Source organism: Epinephelus lanceolatus, chromosome 14 (genome assembly GCF_041903045.1).
Source record: "Epinephelus lanceolatus isolate andai-2023 chromosome 14, ASM4190304v1, whole genome shotgun sequence".
NCBI lineage: Eukaryota > Metazoa > Chordata > Actinopteri > Perciformes > Serranidae > Epinephelus > Epinephelus lanceolatus.
Window position 1 is genome coordinate 25,422,217 of NC_135747.1, and position 20,806 is coordinate 25,443,022.

Genomic DNA, 20,806 nt, shown 5'->3' on the forward strand with positions numbered 1-20,806 from the left:
CATCGTGTAACAGTCGTATAATGTGGACCTAAATAACCCCACATCTCATAAAAATGTGTTATTAATGTTAGGAAAGCACCAATTAATTTGCCATATATCTATATCACCCGATATTTGCCTTGTTGACTGCCTATCTGCAAATAAGATGACATTCACTGATGGCAGTGGCCGACGTTTTTCTGTTATGTCACATTAATTTTTGTGCAGGCTAAAAGGAAGGCTCCAGATTTACAGCATCCTGCCATCCTGAAGACAATAGAAAACATGCTTTGGATGAAAAGATATCTTCCCCCGGATGCCTTCTGGACAAAAACAAAAGCTATAAACTCACCATCAATGTGTCAATGTGTCAGGAAACACTTATTTTTGTCCTCATATGACGACATCACATTCTGGGTTTGTTGCACCTTATACGTCATTCTACTTAACTTAGACCTTTGTCCTTGATTGTGGACACTTTTTTGTGCTATCTAGTGGCAGCAAAAGCACAATACACTAATCCATGTAAAAACAAAGGTGGCGGCCATCTCTGCCAAGTCAGTCGGCAGCTGATCCCGAAACAAAAGTGGACAAGGTACAAAACCTGGGGAACTGCCCATTGGTCCGACATCCCATTGTTCCGACCATATTAAACCCATTGTTCCGAAGTCCACTCCGAAATCATCATGATGCCCTGTGGTTGAGGTCTGGTTAGGTTTAGGCACAAAAACCACTTGGTTAGGGTCAGGAAAAGATCATGGTGTGGGTTAAAATGAAAAAGAAAGTGACAAACACATAAGCCGTGAGCCTGCTCCGCCTCAAGCCTTTCCCAGCTGACCCAGAGCCGGTCGCGGCGCACCATCAAGGCAGAAATACGCCCGCCAGTAGCCGTTCAGCACCGTGGACCGTCGGACTAATGGGATGTCGGACCAATGACATGGACCCCAAAACCTGACCTTGTTTATTTACAATTAATAATGTTTGTAGTTTGATATGGCAACTAATTTGACCAATTTTAGCAACAGTAATTATGTTTTATAATCGTCTCATTAGAGGATGCTGGAAATTTATTATCGTCTTGTTTGAGGATGTTGGGAACAATTCGGTGTGACAGACTGTTCCTACAGACAAAACATTCCTTGCTTGGAGTGTGGAACAAGGAAAATTCATGCTTCTTGTTTCTAAATGAACAAATCACAAGACTTTAAAATTTGCTGCATTATGTGTAATTTAGTTGTTGCGCAACAATGTTCAGTTAAACAGGTTTATACTTTATTACACACTTGTGACTGTTTAGATAAACCCATTATCCCCATATTGTATGAGGACATCATTTTTTCTCCAATACTACTTCCTGTTCAAAGACAATATTTAGTTTTTATCCTTATCAGGTCCTACTGATCCCAGATAGCTAGGGGACATTAAAAAATGCACACCAAACAGAAGCTGAGGTCTCAGGAGGATATAATGTGTTCGAGCTCTGTTCACAAAGAGAAAGTATTGGGCAAAGATACATTCTAATGTTGTCATGTGTTCAAATGTAACGAGAAGCTTAAATACAGTGGTTTTGTTTGAAGGAGAAATTTGTTGATGCTTTCACAACAGTTGAAGCAGTTTAATTAAGTTTTTTTTTCAGGTCAAAGAAAGTTAAATTAGTTAATTAATTGTTTTCATAAATTTGTATAATTGAATTTAGGCTCATTCACAGATAAAGGGCTGAATGACTTTAAAACAGTTCAGTTATTTTTTATAAGAAGATTTTTTGTTTTGTTTACGTGGCACAAACGGGTGAATAAATACCAACCAAAACAAAATAAAGAACAACAAAGGAAAAAACATCAGTATTGGCTATCAACAAAATTGTTGACTTAGACATCAGTATCAGTATTGGCTCAGAATTTCACAATTCGTGCATCCCTAATTTACATGATGGAATTATTAGGGGTGGGAATCACCAAAGGATCCACGATTCAATATAATCACGATACTTAAGTACAATATTATTGAGATTTTAAATATGCTGAGTATTGCAATAAAAATATTGTGATTTATGACCATTTTTCAACTGTAAATGATGTCCCCAAATGCAAACTTTGTCAACATCTGTTTTATCTAATAAGATAAACTTTTCAGTTCCATCATCTCACTTAAAGGGATAGTGCACCCAAAAATGAAAATTCAGCCATTATCTACTCACCCATATGCCGAGGGAGGCTCAGGTGAAGTTTCAGAGTCCTCACATCCCTTGCGGAGATCCGAGGGGAGAGTGGGTAGCAACACCACTCCACCTAATGGAGGTTTACGGTGCCCCAGATTCAAACGTCCAAAAACACATAATTGAAACCACAAAATATCTCCATACTGCTCGTCTGTAGTGATCCAAGTGTCCTGAAGTCCCGACATAAAAGGTTGTTTGGAAAAATGTCATTTAAACTCAGTTTGGGATGTGAGGACTCTAAAACTTCACCAGAGCCTCCCTCGGCATGTGGGTGAGTAGATAATGGCTGAATTTTCATTTTTGGGTGCACTATTATTAAGCAATTTTTGCAGCAGCAGCAAAATGTATGTAGTGTACTGAAAAAGCAATTGATTATATTATTCTCGTAAGCCACCTAAAGTTAAATTTGTATTTGTGATATTAATAATTCATATAATTAAAAAAAAATCAATACTGTGTAACGATACGATACTCACACAAAAATATCATGATACTATGCTGTATCGATTTTTTCCCGCATCCCTATATTTATAGGAAATACTCTGTGGTGGAAAATAAGCCTTAAAATAAAACCCCAAATAACAGACAAGGACATGAAATCAGATATCCTGAGGTTTGCTAATACTGCTGCTCCATAACCATTTAAGATGGGAAAAAAAGTGTGACCTTTAATTAAAAACAACAACACATTTGTTGTATTGTAGTGTTGATAAAGTCAATTTTGCATTATTAGTCTGAGAACCCTTTGCTCTGTATTGGAAATACAATTACTACTCAAAACCAATTTTGTATTCAGATGTAATTCAAGATTCATGGCCCCTGGTCCTCTCCATTTTCACAGACTGTCATTTTGCAATTTAAATTCCAAGATGACAAGTAAGCAAATAGATTTAAAATACAAAGCAGAAAAAAATGTCAGCAGACGCACCGTTATAAGATGCCTGATTTACTAATAACGCTCAAACTTCGATTTTTGTCCTTTATGTGCACGTGTTACAACATGAAAGCAGGAGGGTTGTTTTTATTCTAATATTTATGGAAAGTGTGTCACAAGAGGAAAAGATTCTGTATTAATAACAATAAATGTGATCCATACACTACAGAATAAATGAGATTGATTAGTGCTTATAGATTAAAACATGTTAAGTACATAGCACCATTTTATTCTGATGATTCTGCTCCTTATGTTGCTTCTTGTTGTCTGAAGAATAGACCCCTGCAAAAGTCTAAGCACATATTAAAAGCATCTTCAAACTTTAAACAAGATTTTTATATTTTGTGGTCTCAACATTTCTACCTTATTTCTCCTGTAAAGCACTTTGTGTCCACTCTGTTGGAAAGTGCTATAATAAATAAAGCGTGCTTATAGTGGCACTGAAGAATTGCCCATTCATTCAGTCAAGGTTGCCAAAGTATGATGGTTACATGGTTGCAGCTTTGCTATTTCTTCATAACAAGACATGGATGTTTTTAAACTAAACGTTTATCAAGTGCAGGGAGCAAACCCTTGACCCAGGGTTTATTGCATATACAGCATTATGACAAGTACTAATAATAACAGTGGCTACCGTATTATGTGTCTCATCATGCTTAATGCACATTAAAGGAAACATTCACCCCAAAATCAAAAACAAATATTTTATCTCTTACCTGTAGTGCTGTTTATCAGTAGATTGTTTTGATGTGAGTTTGCTGAGTGATGGAGATGTCTGCCTTCTCTGGAATATAATGGAACTAGACGATATATTTCAAAAACCAGACAGCAATGTCTCTTTCCAGAAGTGATGACCTGTTTACTCAAGATAATCCACAGACCTTGTTGTGAGCAGTTTCATGTAGGAACTATTTTATTTCTACTGAACTGCACCCGCCAACCTTATCACTGTGCAGAAGGAAGTGTGCATCTACTGCTAGCTAATATAGCACCACTGAGCTCGCTAATGTTACAGCTTAGCAAAGGAGCAGGATGAGGTACTGTTCACATTTAAACTCATTCCAGTATGTGTAATTTGGTACCCAACACTACCTTATTTTCCTTTGTCTGTACTAACAAAATTTAGTTTTTGAACAAGCTGCATGGTGATGTAGTCAGCTAAGAAGCAATTCTACTCCTCTGCTCTTTTCTAATCACACATGGAGCTAATCTTCTGTCTCTGTCTGTTCGTGAGTGTATGTGTGTGTGCCCGCTAAGCAGTGATACTAGGCAGTTGCTGAAAAATACAGAAAAGAAACTGGACCAGATGCCGACACTACCGCAGCAGATCAGGACTGCAGTTTTAGTTTTGGCTAAGCCATCGGAGTGACTACAGAGCTTTGTGGCTCGCTTCCCAGCTTTTGGGTGCTTCCGTCTCCTGTCTGAAGTTGAACCCAGCGGTTCCACGGAGCTCCTCTGCCACCTCGGAGCTCCACGGCTGGCTTCCAGGTTTCCGGGAACCTCTTGTCTAGACCCAGTGATCAGTGTCTCGGCAGTGCCAATGTAAATCAGTTAGTGTCCCTAAAAGTTCCAAGTTCTGTACCCAACCCTACCAAGAAGGAAACCGTTAATGATTACATCTTGCACGGTCATGAGCACAAGACTCTCATCCGTGAGTAGATGCACACTTCCTCCTGCGCAGTGATCAGTGTCTCAGCAGTGCCAATGTAAATCAGTTAGTGTCCCTAAAAGTTCCAAGTTCTGTACCCAACCCTACCAAGAAGGAAACCGTTAATGATTACATCTTGCACGGTCATGAGCACAAGACTCTCATCCGTGAGTAGATGCACACTTCCTCCTGCGCAGTGATCAGTGTCTCAGCAGTGCCAATGTAAATCAGTTGGTGCCCCTAAAAGTTCCAAGTTTTGTACCCAACCCTACCAAGGAGGAAACCGTTAATGATTACATCTTGCACTATCATGAGCACAAGAATCTCATCCATGAGTAGATGCACACTTCCTTCTGCGCAGTGATACAGTTGGCAGGCGTAGTTCAGTAGAAGGAAACTAGTTCCTACATGAAACTTCTCACAACAAAGTCTGTGGATTATCTTGTCATGACTTCTAGAAAGAGACATTGCTGTTGAGTTTCTTCTTGGAGAGAAGGCTACTGTACAGGCGATATCTCCAACACTCAGCAACTCACACCAAAACAATCTAGATTGATAAATAGCACTACAGGTAACAGTAAATAATATGTATTTCGATTTTGCGGTGAACTGTCCCTTTAAGAAAGCATTCAATATTCGTTAATTAATAAAAGGATCCATTAGGGAATGTTTCTTAAGAAGATTTTTTCCCTTCCATTCAGTTGGAAAGAAAGAGAATTCAGTTACAGTAATCTTTAAAATGTTTCCGGGTGATAACTCATGAAAAGGTTTTCCGCTGCATTCCTAATAAATCATTTGACAATGCTGACAGGTGGCTATGCTTGACAATTTTCATCTCCACCACCCTTCACTTTTGTCCACAGTGATAAGCTTCAGCTTCCCACACAGTGTAATGTTTGGAGCTGGAGGGATTATTATTTCTCATTAAACTGTAACAAGAAGGAGCTGACTCCATAGAGAAGGATACCAACAGGGAGAGGTGGAGAGGTACACTGAGCCTCAGTTCAGTAATGAGTACATCCCCTCCCATAGCGGAAGCTTAGTGGATGTGTGATGGTCAAGACAGTCACCATGGGGGTACGACAAGATCACACACAGCACCAGACCACCAAACAGCCTTAATAATGCAGAGTTTGGCTCTGTACCGCTGTTCAAGCTGTCAATCTACTGTGCAAGAAGCCATGTTTGTCTAATCCAACAAGAGGGTTCTCCACTCCAAGGCATATTAATGAGATTTTCACATCTCGTCTCCTCTTGAGGGAGGACAGCTACAGAACTACAAACAGTGAACCTTTTCAAATTAACACATAGTCTAAATCCTTTGATTTTCCTTTTTGCAGCATTTTGTTCTACGGTGAATGACCATTTAAAACGGTTGAATAAAAGAGGAGAAATGGGAAAATTAATCAGCATTAACTAAAAAATAGAAGACTTACCATCAAATCTTTTATGTCTGGAAACAAAGGTGCTTCTCAATTCATGACTTGTTTCATCAACCAGATTCTCAAAGTCCTGCTTGCTCTGTTGGCCAAATTTGTCTTCCATTTCCTGGGTGCAACATGTGTTTCCCTGAGGACATACACGAAGATGTTCACCTGCAACAGAGACGAAAACAAGAGTTTTTGTATCCATGCTGAAAGTAACAATGACTCTACACAGTCTTAGTAAATGTAACATGATTGGAGTATATTGCCATGTATAACGTGGAGAAAGTTTTGTGTTAAACGCCTTCTCATGTTAGAGGCCTCTGTTTTTAAAGAAATTAGAACCTTCAACTTCAGTACATTTTTAAAACTCACAGGAAATTCTGTCACACCAATCCTGAGCTCTCACTCAGGCAGGTCCGGTGCTTAAAACTACACAATAATTCAATAAAACTTTTACAGCACCAGCTCCTATTTTGAACACATAATAATTGGAGCTGATAACAGTATTTAACTTTATATTTTCCTATATAGTCTTCCATGTAAGGGGAGAAAATGTGCAGGGTTGCAGTCCCAAAAAGCCACCATCAGGTCTTAATTACACACAGTGCATTCAAATTAACAGTTTGCTAAACCTCACCGCCAGTCACAGCTACTGCTGCTATGCCTGTCAAGCTGTTTGTTCTTGCAGGGCACATGTGCAGTTTATAATGATAGCTATGGCAGAATTGTAGCTCAAAATTCTTAGAATGACTTATTTTTAATCAATGGGTCCTTGATTTCAGACAGAGTGGACAAGAGCAGGCATCTCATTTCTAGCTGGTGACTGTTGATTATGTCACTAGTAGATTTAATCAGCTGTAGCGAGCCGCAGCTCATTCGGTGTACCAATCAGCAGCCACAGGGAACCATAAATGAGCTGTAAATGGGTACCTAACAACCAGTCACTGATCCCCATTGTTTGTCCGGAGAACTCCTTCTACTTTGTTTTGTTGTACATGACGAAACTTGACCACATAAGTTAAATTCTTTCTCAAAATTCACAAATACTCTAGTGTCTGGCTCTTCTTTGTTCATAACACTGCAGTTCCATAGTCAATACAAAGTCAAGACCTAAGGTTCAGATGCATATTGTTGAGATAACAACTTTAAAACAGGGACATCACAGACATGTAAATTAGTTTGTGAAGTAACCTTGCTACGTCTAGCGATTTTTCGCTGGCTTTAGCTCCTTTCCCTGGTTAATGGTTGGTTTAAACCAGGGGTGTCAAACATATGGCCCATGGGCTGTTGAAGAAAGACTCTATGACTCGAGATCAATCGGCAGCTTAAAATACTGCAACAATGAGACAGCCCCATAGAACAGCCCACAACTTATTCTTGTACTCCTCCTCAGATAAACATCATACATAACTTTCCATGTGTGTGGGTGTGATTTCCTGCCGTTTCCCAAAACTTGCGCCTATTTTCATCTTAATACTTGGTGTTTGACCACAACTTGTACCTGACAGGGAAACCACACCTGTTTCCCAACACTGTCTTTTGATTTTAGGTCATTCTGTTCTTGTCACTCGGTTCCATTCAAGGTTACTCAATTTTTAGTAAACATGTTTTGCTTCCAACTTGATCTTAAGGGTCAAATACTTCTAGGCCTTTTGACCACTACAGGGCCAGAACAGCCCTGTCAAAGGGTTCAACTAGATGACTAGACTAAGAGATGCCAGGTTTTAGGAGTAAGGTTACCAATGCCGACTTCATGTAAAATTCTGCTTTAGAGGCTTTTTCCACCCTGACCAGAATAGTTTTCTGATTTAACAATGAATACTTACTGGTGCTATGTTTAAAGATATTGAACACTGGGCAAAAAAGTCAATCAGCAGCTTCAGATCAAAATAATCTGTATCAGGAAATGAATGGATAAATGTGTAATTCCAGTGCTGTTCATCTGTTCTGTAAAAGGATGGATGTCTATAGAATGTAATTCTTTACACAAAAGAAGGGAAAATATTGGAGCTAATGTTACTATGCAATGATTTTATTGGTCTGGCCCATCTGAGATCAAATTGGGCTGTATGTAGCCATTGAACTAAGATGAGTTTGACATGCCCTGGTTTAACCCATGTTTTGTTTTTGTTACCAAATACCCTGCAAAACCAAAGCCACGGTGTATGTAACATTTTGTGGTGTCTCTCTTGAGATATGGCACCACAAAGGAGCCCGTAATGAAATACAGTAGCAAACAAAAATGGGATTTATTGGCAACCATTTTGTGATGTCAAATCTAACTATGTGTAATATTTCAATATACTCAAATGGGGGAACCTCAGTTTGTTAGATATCCTTTTAAACATTTGAACACTTTTTAACACAAAACTATACGAAAAATATAAAGGGGTAAGCATAGATGTGCTTAAACCACCTGCCAATGAATTACAGTTATTCTTATCCCATATTAACCCTTGGTAGTTCACAAACCAACTGACCAACTGAAATTCTTGTCAGTGACCATTTACCTCCACTTAAAATTTGATATGCATTTTCACTTTAAATTTTCTCTGAACAGAAACTTAGTTGCTAATTTCAGAAATGGACAGAGTAAAACAATGCCTGCCCTTTTACCTTGTAGGATCTTTAAAATGATTTTGGAAAGGAACACTGGTAGTGTTTCTCATTTTGTCTGACAATAAAAGGTACTCCTTGCAAGGGCTTATCAAAGTTGAGCCAGTGGGGAGAACAGATAATACATTCCTTTAAAATATTCTCTGGCATTACATAATTGATGACATTGGGAAAATACTGAAGTGAATCAAAAGTTAATGATCTACATCATTTCATTTCCCCAAGCAGCCATTTTAGAAGAGCCACAGATAAAGCACACTCCGACTTTAGTAGCATTTATTTCTCCATTTGACAGGAAGTATACTGACGACAAAAGATTTGAGAGAGCACAAAACAAATTTGAGCGCTACTCAATCTGCAAGTCAATGACTGGGAATTGTGCGAATCCATTTGACCTAATTTGAAGTGGAAGTGAGGTCTCCTGTGCCCTCTGCTTTCAAAATGAAAGCATTGTTTTTAACCACCAGGTGAAGACAAAGCAGTATTTGGTGTCCATCTTATCTTAAAAATCAAAATGCTAAATGACACTGAACTCCCGTCATATATTTATGAATGAAGCTGACTGTTACTTCTGAGCAGAATGTTACCCTAAAAAATCTAAAAAGCCTCATATGGAGTGTTTGTATTGCTCTGAAGAGATCCCACTATCCTCACGGTTTAAAGAGAAAACCGAAATTACTGCCTCACAGTTGTATGCCTCCGCCAACCAGTCAGGTTGCTCTTTACATCCATGCCTTTTCAGAATCCTATGCAGCCAAGAAAGCAGACAATACATCAAATATGAATGCTGCTGCAAAGAAGCTACGCATTCTAAAACGTGGATGCTTCACACACATCTTTAACCCGGCAGCACAGAAGATCTATAAATCAGCACAGTTTCAAGATGGACACCAAAGATTAGTGTCATCAATTCAGCATCAGACTAAGGGGCCTATTTAGATGATCTAAAACGCAAAGCGCCAGGCGTGCAGCACATGGGCGTGTCCCAGTCACTTGCAAGGTTAGACAGCGCGTTTTCAGAGGCCGTTTACATGTCGCCGGCTATTTTCATAAACGGACATTTCACCATCTCCGTTTTCAAAAAGATCTTCGTTTACACTTACCCGTGTATATATACACAAGAGCATGCCAAACCTGTAGGTGGCAGCGTAACGAGAGGCTCAAGCCTTCCATGTATCCATTGTCACCATAGCAACATAGGTCGCACTTTTGACACAGGCGCAAGTTCCGGCGCATACTGTGACGTCGGCTGCCTATAACTCCGTTTATCTCCGTTTATCTCAGTTTACATGCAAACGCGCAACCGGAGTTTTCCAAAATCTCCACTCTGGCCGGAGTTTTTAGAAAGACTCGTTTTCAGAGGAGAAATCTCCATTTGCGTGTAAACGAAGGGCACAAACGAAGGAAGATGTCTCCGTTTATCAAAATCACCATGTACGTGTAAACGGCCTCTCAGACTGTGCGCCATGGCGGAAAGTCTAAAAGGGTTGGACTTACTCTGTGAATTAGTCATGGGTGTGTTTTGGGCATATCATTCAATAAGCCAATCAGAGTGTCACCTCTCATTCCCTTTAAACGAGGCGCGATTGGAGCGCATGGCGGAGAGCTAGTTAGATGGCGGACCTACCAACTGGAAAGAGTGAGCGTTTTACAGCTGAGGAGACGATAAATGTATCTCTATATCGACTGTCCCGTCACATCTGATGTCAGATCAAAGGGGTTTGGCACGTTTGGCACGCGTAATGGAAACCCAACCCGATTTGATTAACACGGCTGCAAACTAATGAGTTCACATCCCTCCCAGCCAACCACAAACAGCCACAGCATCAGATAGGGAGTATATATTCAGCATCTGTCATCTTAGAAAAGCCAAAAGAAAAGAAACAGAATGAGACTGCGAGAGAGAAAGAGAGAGCGCGAGCACACGAGAGAAATGCTGTCAACAAATTGTAAATTATTCAATTTTTATTTTAACCCGGGAGGTTAGAGAGCCCAGCTCCCTCTCCAGCATCCTGAACCCCCCCGCCTGAAGGTCCAGGAAGGGCTGATCCCATGGCTGCACCCAGTCCATCTGGTCTGGCTGTGCGCTGGCTGCGGAGCTGGGGTCATCCTCCTCCTCCTCCTCCTGACAAGATGCTCTTCAGTTTTACGTTCTAAAAGCTTTTTTTTTTTTACATATACATTTGTACTTGTAGGGCTATACGTTTACGTTTTTAGTTCACAGAAGCTGGTTATTGTTGTGTTTATGTCAAAATAAATTTTATCAAATGTTTTCACATCTTTGATTTTGTGATTTACATGCCAAAATGATCACAATTCAACTGGGAGAGACAAGTTCATTTTACAGGCTATGCATCATCAGCCCGTGGAGGTCTGCTCGCAGTTCCGTATATTCGGACACTGCGAGCTTGGACCTCCTGGATTATGATGATCATTATTACTGCGATTAGATCATTCTGATTAATGACTGACCATTAAGACGTGTTTCTGATAAATATTTTAATGTGCACAATACTAACCTTTCACATTGTAATCATATTTTTATTTGTTATCTTTTGCATATGTGTGGCTGCTTCATGTGTGTCTGAGCAGAGTGCACCCGTCTAGAGACGCATATTACTAACTTGTTTAACAGCGAAATACTGCGCCGTTGACTTTAGACCAGATTTTTGTTGGTCACTGGCGCATTTGCTTTTTACGTCATCTAACTAGCAACGCGCCATGACTGCGCCTGACCACTCCTCATTTTTAGACCAACACACCCAGAGAAGCGCAAGTTCATTTGCTAGTTAGACGATGAGGGCGCAGGGCGTGAAAAAGACAACTGCGCCTGCATCTAAATAGCAATGACACTTGCGACATGGATTATGCGCCCTCCGTTGAATGATGGTGAGAAAAGTGCTTCTGCAGAACGTTTTGATGTCACAGTGAAGCTGTCCTTTGACCTTTTGGATATAAAACATCATTTTATCCTATAAGATATTTGTGTGACATTTGGTTGTAGTTAGCGTATGAATTCTTGAATTATTGCATAACCTGTTTTGGTCACACTGACCTTGCCATTGTGAATTATCTCATCAGTTCATCCTTGAGTTCAGGTGGATGTTTGTGCCAAATTTTAAAAAAAATCCCTCAAGGTGTTCCTGAGATATTGAGTTCACGAGAATGTGACAAATGTGAGGTCACAGTAACCATAACCTTTACCAACTAAAATCTAAACAGTTCATTTTTAGGTCCAGGAGGATGTTTGTTCCATATCTGAGGAAATTCCCTCCTTCTTGAGATTCTGGATCGACCGATATGATTTTTTCAGAGCCGATGCCGATTATTATGACACAGACAAATCTATAGCCGATATTTAAAACCGATATATGTCTGCTGTAAAAATCATAGTTGACACAGAATTTAAAAAAAAAAAAAACATTGACAAATAAACACCAGAGGCAGGATAAAAACTCAGAATAAAGAATAGAATTTTAGATCTTTCAATAAACAGGAAAATAAATAAGTTAAAAATAAATAAATGAGTAACGAAGTTGAAGAATATGGCAGCTAAATAAGAACAAATTAATAAAAATGAATAAATAAATACACAATAATCATAAATACAAATTTTTAAAAATAAAATGAAAAATAATAAAAAATAATAATCATAAAATAAAATAAAGAAGAGCTCAATTAAAAAAAAAAAAAAAACTAAAAAGGTAGGTCTTGAGTTTGCTTTTAAGAGCTTAGAGGGGTACGTGCAGGCAGTGAGAAGCACGCCAGGGGCAAAACAGCCAAGCTAAGGAAAAAAAAAAACCCTGTATATCAGCGGAAAAAAATCACTGATACTGATAACCCTAAAAATTCACAATATCGGCCCCAATAATCAGCCAGGCCTATTATCTGTTGACCCCCTACTTGAGACATCACATTTACAAGAAGAGAACAGATGGACAGACTGACAACTCAAAAACACAATCTTTCGGCCACGCCTGTCGCCAGTATGGAGGCTTGATCATAATAATACATTTATTATGGGCTGTGGCCACATTCAGAGGCAACATTTTCAGAATATGTGTGACACAAATCCAACATACCGGTATGGATAAACTAGGAGACGGTAAGGGGACCAGATGGATCATCAGAATTTGGTTCAGCTTCAATCTACAGTGCAGATCCACATGCCCACAGTGATAAAAACTGTAGGCTGAACTATAATGCATACAGGTATATAAATCACGTGTCTTAAATCGTCATGTGACTTATATGAATGATATTTCACCAATTGTCCCCTGCACATATATTACAATCATATTTCTTTTCCCTCCACAAAGCACAATCAGATTTCAGTTTCCCTTCAAAAAAAGGTGGATCTAATGTACATCGTCTACAATCAGCATGAGCTTCCAATCAGGCGAGCAGCTGTAAGCAGATGGCAGCTGTAAAATTCTCGCTGCATGCAGCAACAGATAGATTGCACAGCAGCAGAACAAGAAATGGATTTCACTTAGTGAGCACCACACTGAGTGAGCAACAATATGATATGAGCATGAGATCATTTTGCACATTGCCATCTATAAATGGTAACATGAGACAACATCTTAAAGATTCAGACTGCAACACCCAGAATTTGTGGAACGTGTAATGAGCAAACTGCACCCAGCACTGTCATGTTTACAGCCAGCAAACTCTTCTACAAAAAAAAAATACCACAGTGAAAGATAAAGTGTTCCAAAATATATTTATATAAAATATTATATATTGATTCTGAATAATTTCACTCAACTCCTACATAGTATCACAGCACAGACCAATATAGCTGTCTATAAATGCTGCACCCTTGTGCATACATATATTCAGCATTCACAGCTGAGTTTTGACCTTTTGATGACTTCAGGAAATGTATAAGCACTTGCTGGGGTCTTTCAGATTAAAAACATATCAAGAAACACAGAATGGTGCGTGGCAAATTAATATCAATCAAACAAAATAAAACAGCAATTTTACATCTGTATAGTACACTATGAAGCAGAATAGGCAACCCAAAACAGTATTAGGTTAAGCTAAATACTTAACCCTGTAGAAATCAACTACAACACTGAAGCATAAAAGTAAGGGATGCATGATATATATATTGTGCCGATAAATTATCGACCAATAATGGGACATTTTTAAAATCATGCATTATTCCGATAATTAGTGCCGATAATACGTAGCCATACTGCTCTTATTGACTTAACAAGGGCAGCACCTACACTGTGGTACATGTACCTTTAATCTTGGTTTGCTAGCTGCCAATAAACACAGAGAAGAACAACAACACACAACTATGTCTTCCACAGTTCCAGAGGAAGACAATGGGATTGCGCCGAGGGTCTGATCTCAGACCGCCTGATACAGGTTAGACACAGCTGAAGGACTGACTCCAAAGTGTTAGCACAAGCTAATTAGTAGCAGCATCCAACATCCAACACCAAGCTTTTTAAAGGCTCGACACTGTTGTTAAACTTATTAATAACCGCTAGCTGTGTAGCGAATATGTGTATCGTTACCTGGCGACCCAGTCTGAAGCACGTCTCTCTCACAATCTCCCTCTCTGTTACCATTAACTATAAATTTAATACTGATTAAAAGTCATTTTACTTTCACATCCTTGTATTTATTATGTTCATCTAGTGTAGGGTCATATGGGGGCGCAGGCGTTGAGGGGAGGTCATTTGACAGTACCCCAGAAAATCTTTTTCAAAGCCTACTGTTGGCAGGTATGAAGAGTCAGAAATGTTCTTTGTTTTCGTTGTGTTAGCGATGGTGATGTCAGTTTGATGTGGTTAGGTCAGAGCTATGGAATATTAAATCACTACATCTTAGCCTTTCTTACTTTCAGTTGTACATAAACTACAGGTTATACACTTCTTTTTAGTATATAAAAATGTGAAATTATCGGTTATCATATCAATTATCGGCCATGAGAAGCAGGTAATTATCAGTCACCGGATGAAAAAAATCTATATTGGTGCATCACTAATAGAAGTATTGTAAGACTAAATAAAATAGGTCTACAACTTTCAACTTTTTGTTAAGTGGAACATTCTCTCTATAACACAGGAAAACATGATTTATGTTTGTCCTCTATTGAACTTAATATCAGCTGACAAAAAAATAAAAGAAAAGCTGTGCATGCAATGCTGATAATTTCATTTAAATGACGTCCGGTAAGTACAGCAATGTTTGTATAGCATGTGTGGGGGGTGTTGGTGTACGTGTTGCACATTGGGGGCAGTGAGAGACGCAGGAAGAATGAGTCGCCGGCTAAGGCAGCACAGGCTTGTGAAAAATAACAACAGTGCAGTTAATTTCTCTTTTCTCTCCATAAACTGAACATAAATCTTATTTTAACAGACAGATTAACTGTAGGCTACAAGGAATGGCAAGTAGTGAGGGAACATCTTTATGTGTTGCTCGGCACAGGACTAAACAGAAGGCGGTGAAGAGAAAAACACTTGTCTTATGTCCTCTTTATATTGTATGAAATTTGACTTTTAAATTGTGTCATTATTTTCACCATGGGTGTTTGCTTTCTATCAAAAAACGTCTTTATTTGCATGGAATTCAAATGTGTGATTAAGAGTGTGTCATCATTTTCATAACGGGAGTTTGTCTATAAATGTACGCAACATTAATGTTCTATGTCATTTCACAATAGGCAGTGAGTTTTGTCACGCATGTGAATGGGGAGTGTGTAATTTCCCTCGAAAAGTACATTTTTATGGTTCTGTAAAAGTGTCCAAATATTACAGTAGATACTGTCAAACTAAGGAGACATTTACACACAGTATAATCTAGGGTGTGCAATGCATCTCCACAAAAAGGCTTTGATCTCAGAAGAAAGGAAGACTCCGGTGCAAATATGTCACTGGAACATCCGGGTGGACCTCCCATTGCAGATGTTAGGTCGAATAAGGGCCTCTGTGAGGATCACAATTACAGCATCATAACCCCACTCTCTTTAAACACTTCCTCCGCTGATCAGACCTGCACCAACTAACTGAAAGCAGCCGAAATTTGTATTTAAAATCCCTTATTTAAAAATAAAGTTACGGATGGATTTAGGAACTTCATTAATATCACACACCATCTACCGGCAAGTCCCTCAGGCTACACGTTTGGAGAGCAGCCTTTTCATCAGATATGTCAAGAGGAGAAAAAAATCCATCTTGACACAACAAACCTACGGTGTGCTACAGCAGTCTCAACAGAGCAAAAACATCACTTAAAAATAAGACTGTCGTACATCAACATATGGGAAGGAGCTTTCAAGGGACTTCCTCACTCAGCAAAGTGCCACAACCTTGCTTGCCAAGGTTAAAGCAGCACTGTGGCTTCCCAGATAATTCATCTCGTAGAGCGCAGAACACACATTAGCAACAGACAGGATGGAGTGTGGGCCAGACAGTTCTTTTACAGCAAAGAAAAACTGCTGCATCTCAGTTTGTTATAAAGACTTCACAGCAAATTAGATTTTCTGGCATTATTCTTTATTGCGTCAACATAAAAAACACTGAAACCAGCAATGAATTAATTCTACCAACAAGTATGGCCTGCACCAGAAGTCTGATACAGCAGATTCATTTTTGCCATAGACCTCTATTGTAGTCTAAAAACTAATACTAAGGCATTAGCAGCTTCACAATGAACATGACACTGCACATTATTATGAGTCAACCCAAAAGCTCAGTTCATGGGGCTTGAAATAATCCCATCAACTATTTTTAAACCTTTCTTAAATACACATTTCAAAATATGCTGCTCTACCTGCTGTCCATGTAACCTTTGGGAGAATCTTAAGATGCATGAACACCACAGACTGGAAAATAATGGACGTAGCCACAGTGATGTCACCCATTTGTTCATGGACTCCCATTCTGAAGCCTTGAGTTTGACATTTCAGTCGTCGACATCTTAGTTTTTCAGAGCCAGAGGTGACAGAATTTGGTCGAGAGATTGGTACTATAGAGGAGTGAGGGCTGGATCTGATTTAGAAGCCGAGGACACTACCGGTAGACAGCCTGTCAATCAAAGCAGCCGGCCCTTAATTGTGTATAACTTTAAGTCTTAATAAAATGTAAGCGGGTGAGTTATATAAAAATTAAACCCTGTGCAGTTGTCGTCAAGGGGAAATTAGCTATAAAGACCAAAACTGTTTTTTGTATCAGGCTGTAAACATGTTTATTTCTGCTGTAGAGTTGGACATTTTCACAAAACTACGGGGATTGAATGGCTGCTGGAGCCAGCCTCAAGTGGCCATTCAAAGAACTGCAGTCATTAGCACACCTGTGTTGCATTTTTCAGGCCTGGAGGATGCCGCTTGATGAGCACACACATGCACAAACAACTGGAACACCCCGGCAACCACCTATGAAAGGTTGCTCTTGAAATGTAAAACTAGTTACCCTGTTAAAAATGTAATAAATCCATCAATTTGACTATTTGTAAAACTTAAAAGTAATGTCAATTATTACATTTGATTACACATTTTTCAAACTGGGCCATAAGGCTGAAAAATATCTGGAAATAGGCTACACCAAAAGACGGCATTCCTGCATGCCAGAAAGATGCCAAGTTTAACTGTGCATTCACACCAAACGCGATGGATGCGATGTCATCGCCCGTAACGTGAGTATCGCGTCGCTTGATCACAAATATCACCTTTTTGATTATTGCTTCACCGCAATTTTCTTCACCTCCCGCTATTTTCTCGTCAACCATGGCTGAGTTAACTACCGTAGCTGCTCTTTATCTGTTGTGGACATCTGATTTGGATCAGAGACCCAAACGCCGCCGTGTCTGGGTTCACAATATCCTCCAGAAACGCACACAGCTGGGTGAATATCATCACCTCCTGCAAGAGCTGCGTCTGGATGATGGTTGTTTCCAGCGGTACTTCAGGCTGACGCTGGCCCAGTTTGAGGACCTGTTGGCCCGTATCGGTGCAAGGATCTCCCGCCTGGACACCAACTACAGGCGCTCCATCCCAGCTGCGGAGCGCCTGTCCATCTGTCTCCGGTTAGTTGCTTATAATTTCTTTATGAATGGTTGGATATCAACGCTGATTGGATGTCGCAGCACAGCGTCACGCGATGTTGCTTGAAAAGTTCAAATTTTTCGCGTGTCATCGCGTCATTTACATTGATTTTGAATAGAAACTTGTGGCGTTCATCGCGTCCATCGCGTTTGGTGTGAACGCACAGTAAGAATGAATTGTTAAATTCTATGTATAAATGTTTCACCTCTTTTGTAATTACCAACATTTTGTATGTAACTGTAATTTATTTACATTTTTTCTCAGTAACTGCAACTGATTACAATTACATTTATTTTGTAATTTAATTACATGTAACTAGTTATGCCCGCTCAATGGTAACAGCCAGAGCACCATAGAATCACATAAACCATTCCAACCAACGGGGAAACCTTGGCAAACACTATAACACTTGCAATATCCTGGTAACTCCCTTTAGAATCCAGCTGAAATCAAACTGCATTAAACTGAACTCATTTCCCCCTATTTTTTCATCATTATTATTTTTTACATTAAAGTGAGACACCCCAAGTGTAAACATAAGTTTTTTCAAGCACTGGTAAATTTTGAGATGTTGGGCTATTTTGCTTTGATAATGTGTCTTCTTTCAGACTAGTGTAAAGAAAACATCTAAAATGCACATTTAAGTATTTAGTTTAGATTTCTGTTTGGGAAATCCATGCAAAAAGCTTGTATTTAATTAGTTAAATACAATTAATTAGTATTTACAAACTTGTGATACAAAAAACAATTGTCTTAAAGTGAATAAGCAGCAGGTGAAGGTTTATTGGAATATATATTAGTTAGATTTTTTACTCTAGTGTCTATCTTTGTCTAAAAATATATGGAATTTGACAATACATATTTTTAAAGGCCGTTTTCCCAAAATGTGTTTTTCCCCTCATACTCTGAGTCAAATCTCAACTTCAGTAGCACTTACATTCACCAGATTTTCCAGATTTATTCCTGTATATTATCTGAAGGTTTCTACACAGTTCAAAAACACTCATAGCCTGGTTTACCTAACATTTCATTCCTCAAAACATGGCAATTTTTTTTTTTTGAGATATCCGAAATTCCCTCTGTAAAAATCTTTGACACTGATATGTCAGCAAAAAAGACAACAATTTTTAACCAGACTGTATCTAATGTTCAGGTTTTTGTCCTGGGAATGCAGCATTTTTTTGTCATTTGCATATCTAAAACATAAAATTTCAGTTTCACATACTTGTAATATGACCTCAAAACTTGTAATTTCACCTTTTCCGTCTGCCACACAACACCAGACGAACAGTTACAACCCACATTAGCTTTCCTAACTAACCTAAAAAACATGAACTCATGTCTTGTCTTCTACCTTAGCTTGCTGAAGGAGGAACCAAACAAACATCTATCATGGATGAGTGTGTTGTCAATGTCATTTTGTAACATTAATCTAAACCTGCAACACATTAAACAGCATGTAACGTTAACGCTTAACCTTCCTGCAAATGTCACTTTATTCATGACTTGTAAACCACTGCACAGTGTAGCTTTGTTTACTTGGCTGCAGTTTCCCTGCACACATTCAGATGTAGCTCAGGCTGCTGTCAGTCACACACGGACATCACCATGACCCTCCTGGCTGGCCAAGCCAGGGCCCACGATCACAAGGTCCACCTGGGTCACACTCTACCTTCTACCCTCTACTTTTACCCTAAAGTCAATTTTACTGTTCTTTACTGCAATGGTGATGTGGTACTTGAAAATGTGGGTGTACTACTAGGTAAATGTAACCTAGGAGGAAATGGAGGAAACTCTCCTTTATATTCCTGTGGCTTTTTGAATGATAGGTGGGTACACTGTACTATAAATGGCTAGAAAAAGAGGTGGGTTTACCCTGTATACCTGTGTATACCATTCACTACACCACTGCACTACTATATTCTGTATGTTAAGATTTAATACAATGCAGTGGACTACTCATCTGCTTTTTTTAACCCCTCTTTTTGTATACTCTTAACTTTAACATCCCATGAACGATTATTTGCTCATTCCACAACACAGCACTTTCAAAATTTTTTATGCCTTCCTATATTTTTTCATATTCTGTTGTAAAATGTCTTAATTCTATTTCAAAGTCCTTGTATGTGCAAACCTACTCAGCAATAAACGATTTCTGATTTTGATTCTGGTAACAGTGTGGTGTTCCTACAGTGTTGTCTCGCTGTTACCCCTTAAAGGAACTCCTTGACATTCATTTTGCTTTGTTCTTTTGGCGGATTTAGTCTTTTCAATTATTTCTTAAAACAAAGAGAAAATAGATTTGTGGTTAATTTTATAGTTAATGACTGCAAAAAAAAAGCTGCAAAATACATCTGACGTAGATCTTTTTTCATAGGTACTGTGCTACAGTTGATAAAGGCTAAACTACTGCAAAATGGGGAAAATAAATAAATCTGTTGCACTGACATGTTAAGGCTGAGAAGCTCTTTTGTAAATGTTGTGTGTGTGTGTTCTATTTATTTCTGAGTCACTGGCAGGTTTGCCACGTATGACACAGAAAAGGATGGATATCTAAAAATGGACATTAATTTAGTTTGTTGTCTGGAGTTAACTGAATAATTCATTTTCCTGGAGTTGAACCAGCAGCAAGCATCTTTATGAAACACGCAGTGCAAGGTAAGTTTACAAAAAAAAAAAAAAAAAAAGACGAGAGTGACGTCTGCTAATCTTAGCATACGGGACAGGACTGCTGATGTTATTCATACTGTAGTCAAATCATTGACAGCGACGTGGGTATTTTTGTTGCTTGCTCATTCTCATTTTCTACACATTTCTTTAATCCTTCCACCCTTTTCTTCATCTCAAAGTACACATAACACTCTTATTCTTCTTACAGTCAATACTCCGTCAGCTGCTTCTCGACTCTAAGGCTTTT

General features: G+C 38.9%; 1 protein-coding gene across 1 annotated transcript in view; it reads right to left on the minus strand.

Moving 5' to 3' along the window:
- LOC117251449 (glypican-6-like) overlaps nucleotides 1–20,806 on the minus strand; it is a 154,178-nt gene that overhangs the window by 111,341 nt on the left and 22,031 nt on the right. The window contains exon 2 of the mRNA XM_033617740.2: nucleotides 6,216–6,374. Within this exon, the coding sequence (XP_033473631.1) occupies nucleotides 6,216–6,374 (159 nt within the window). The remainder of the gene's footprint in view (nucleotides 1–6,215; nucleotides 6,375–20,806) is intronic.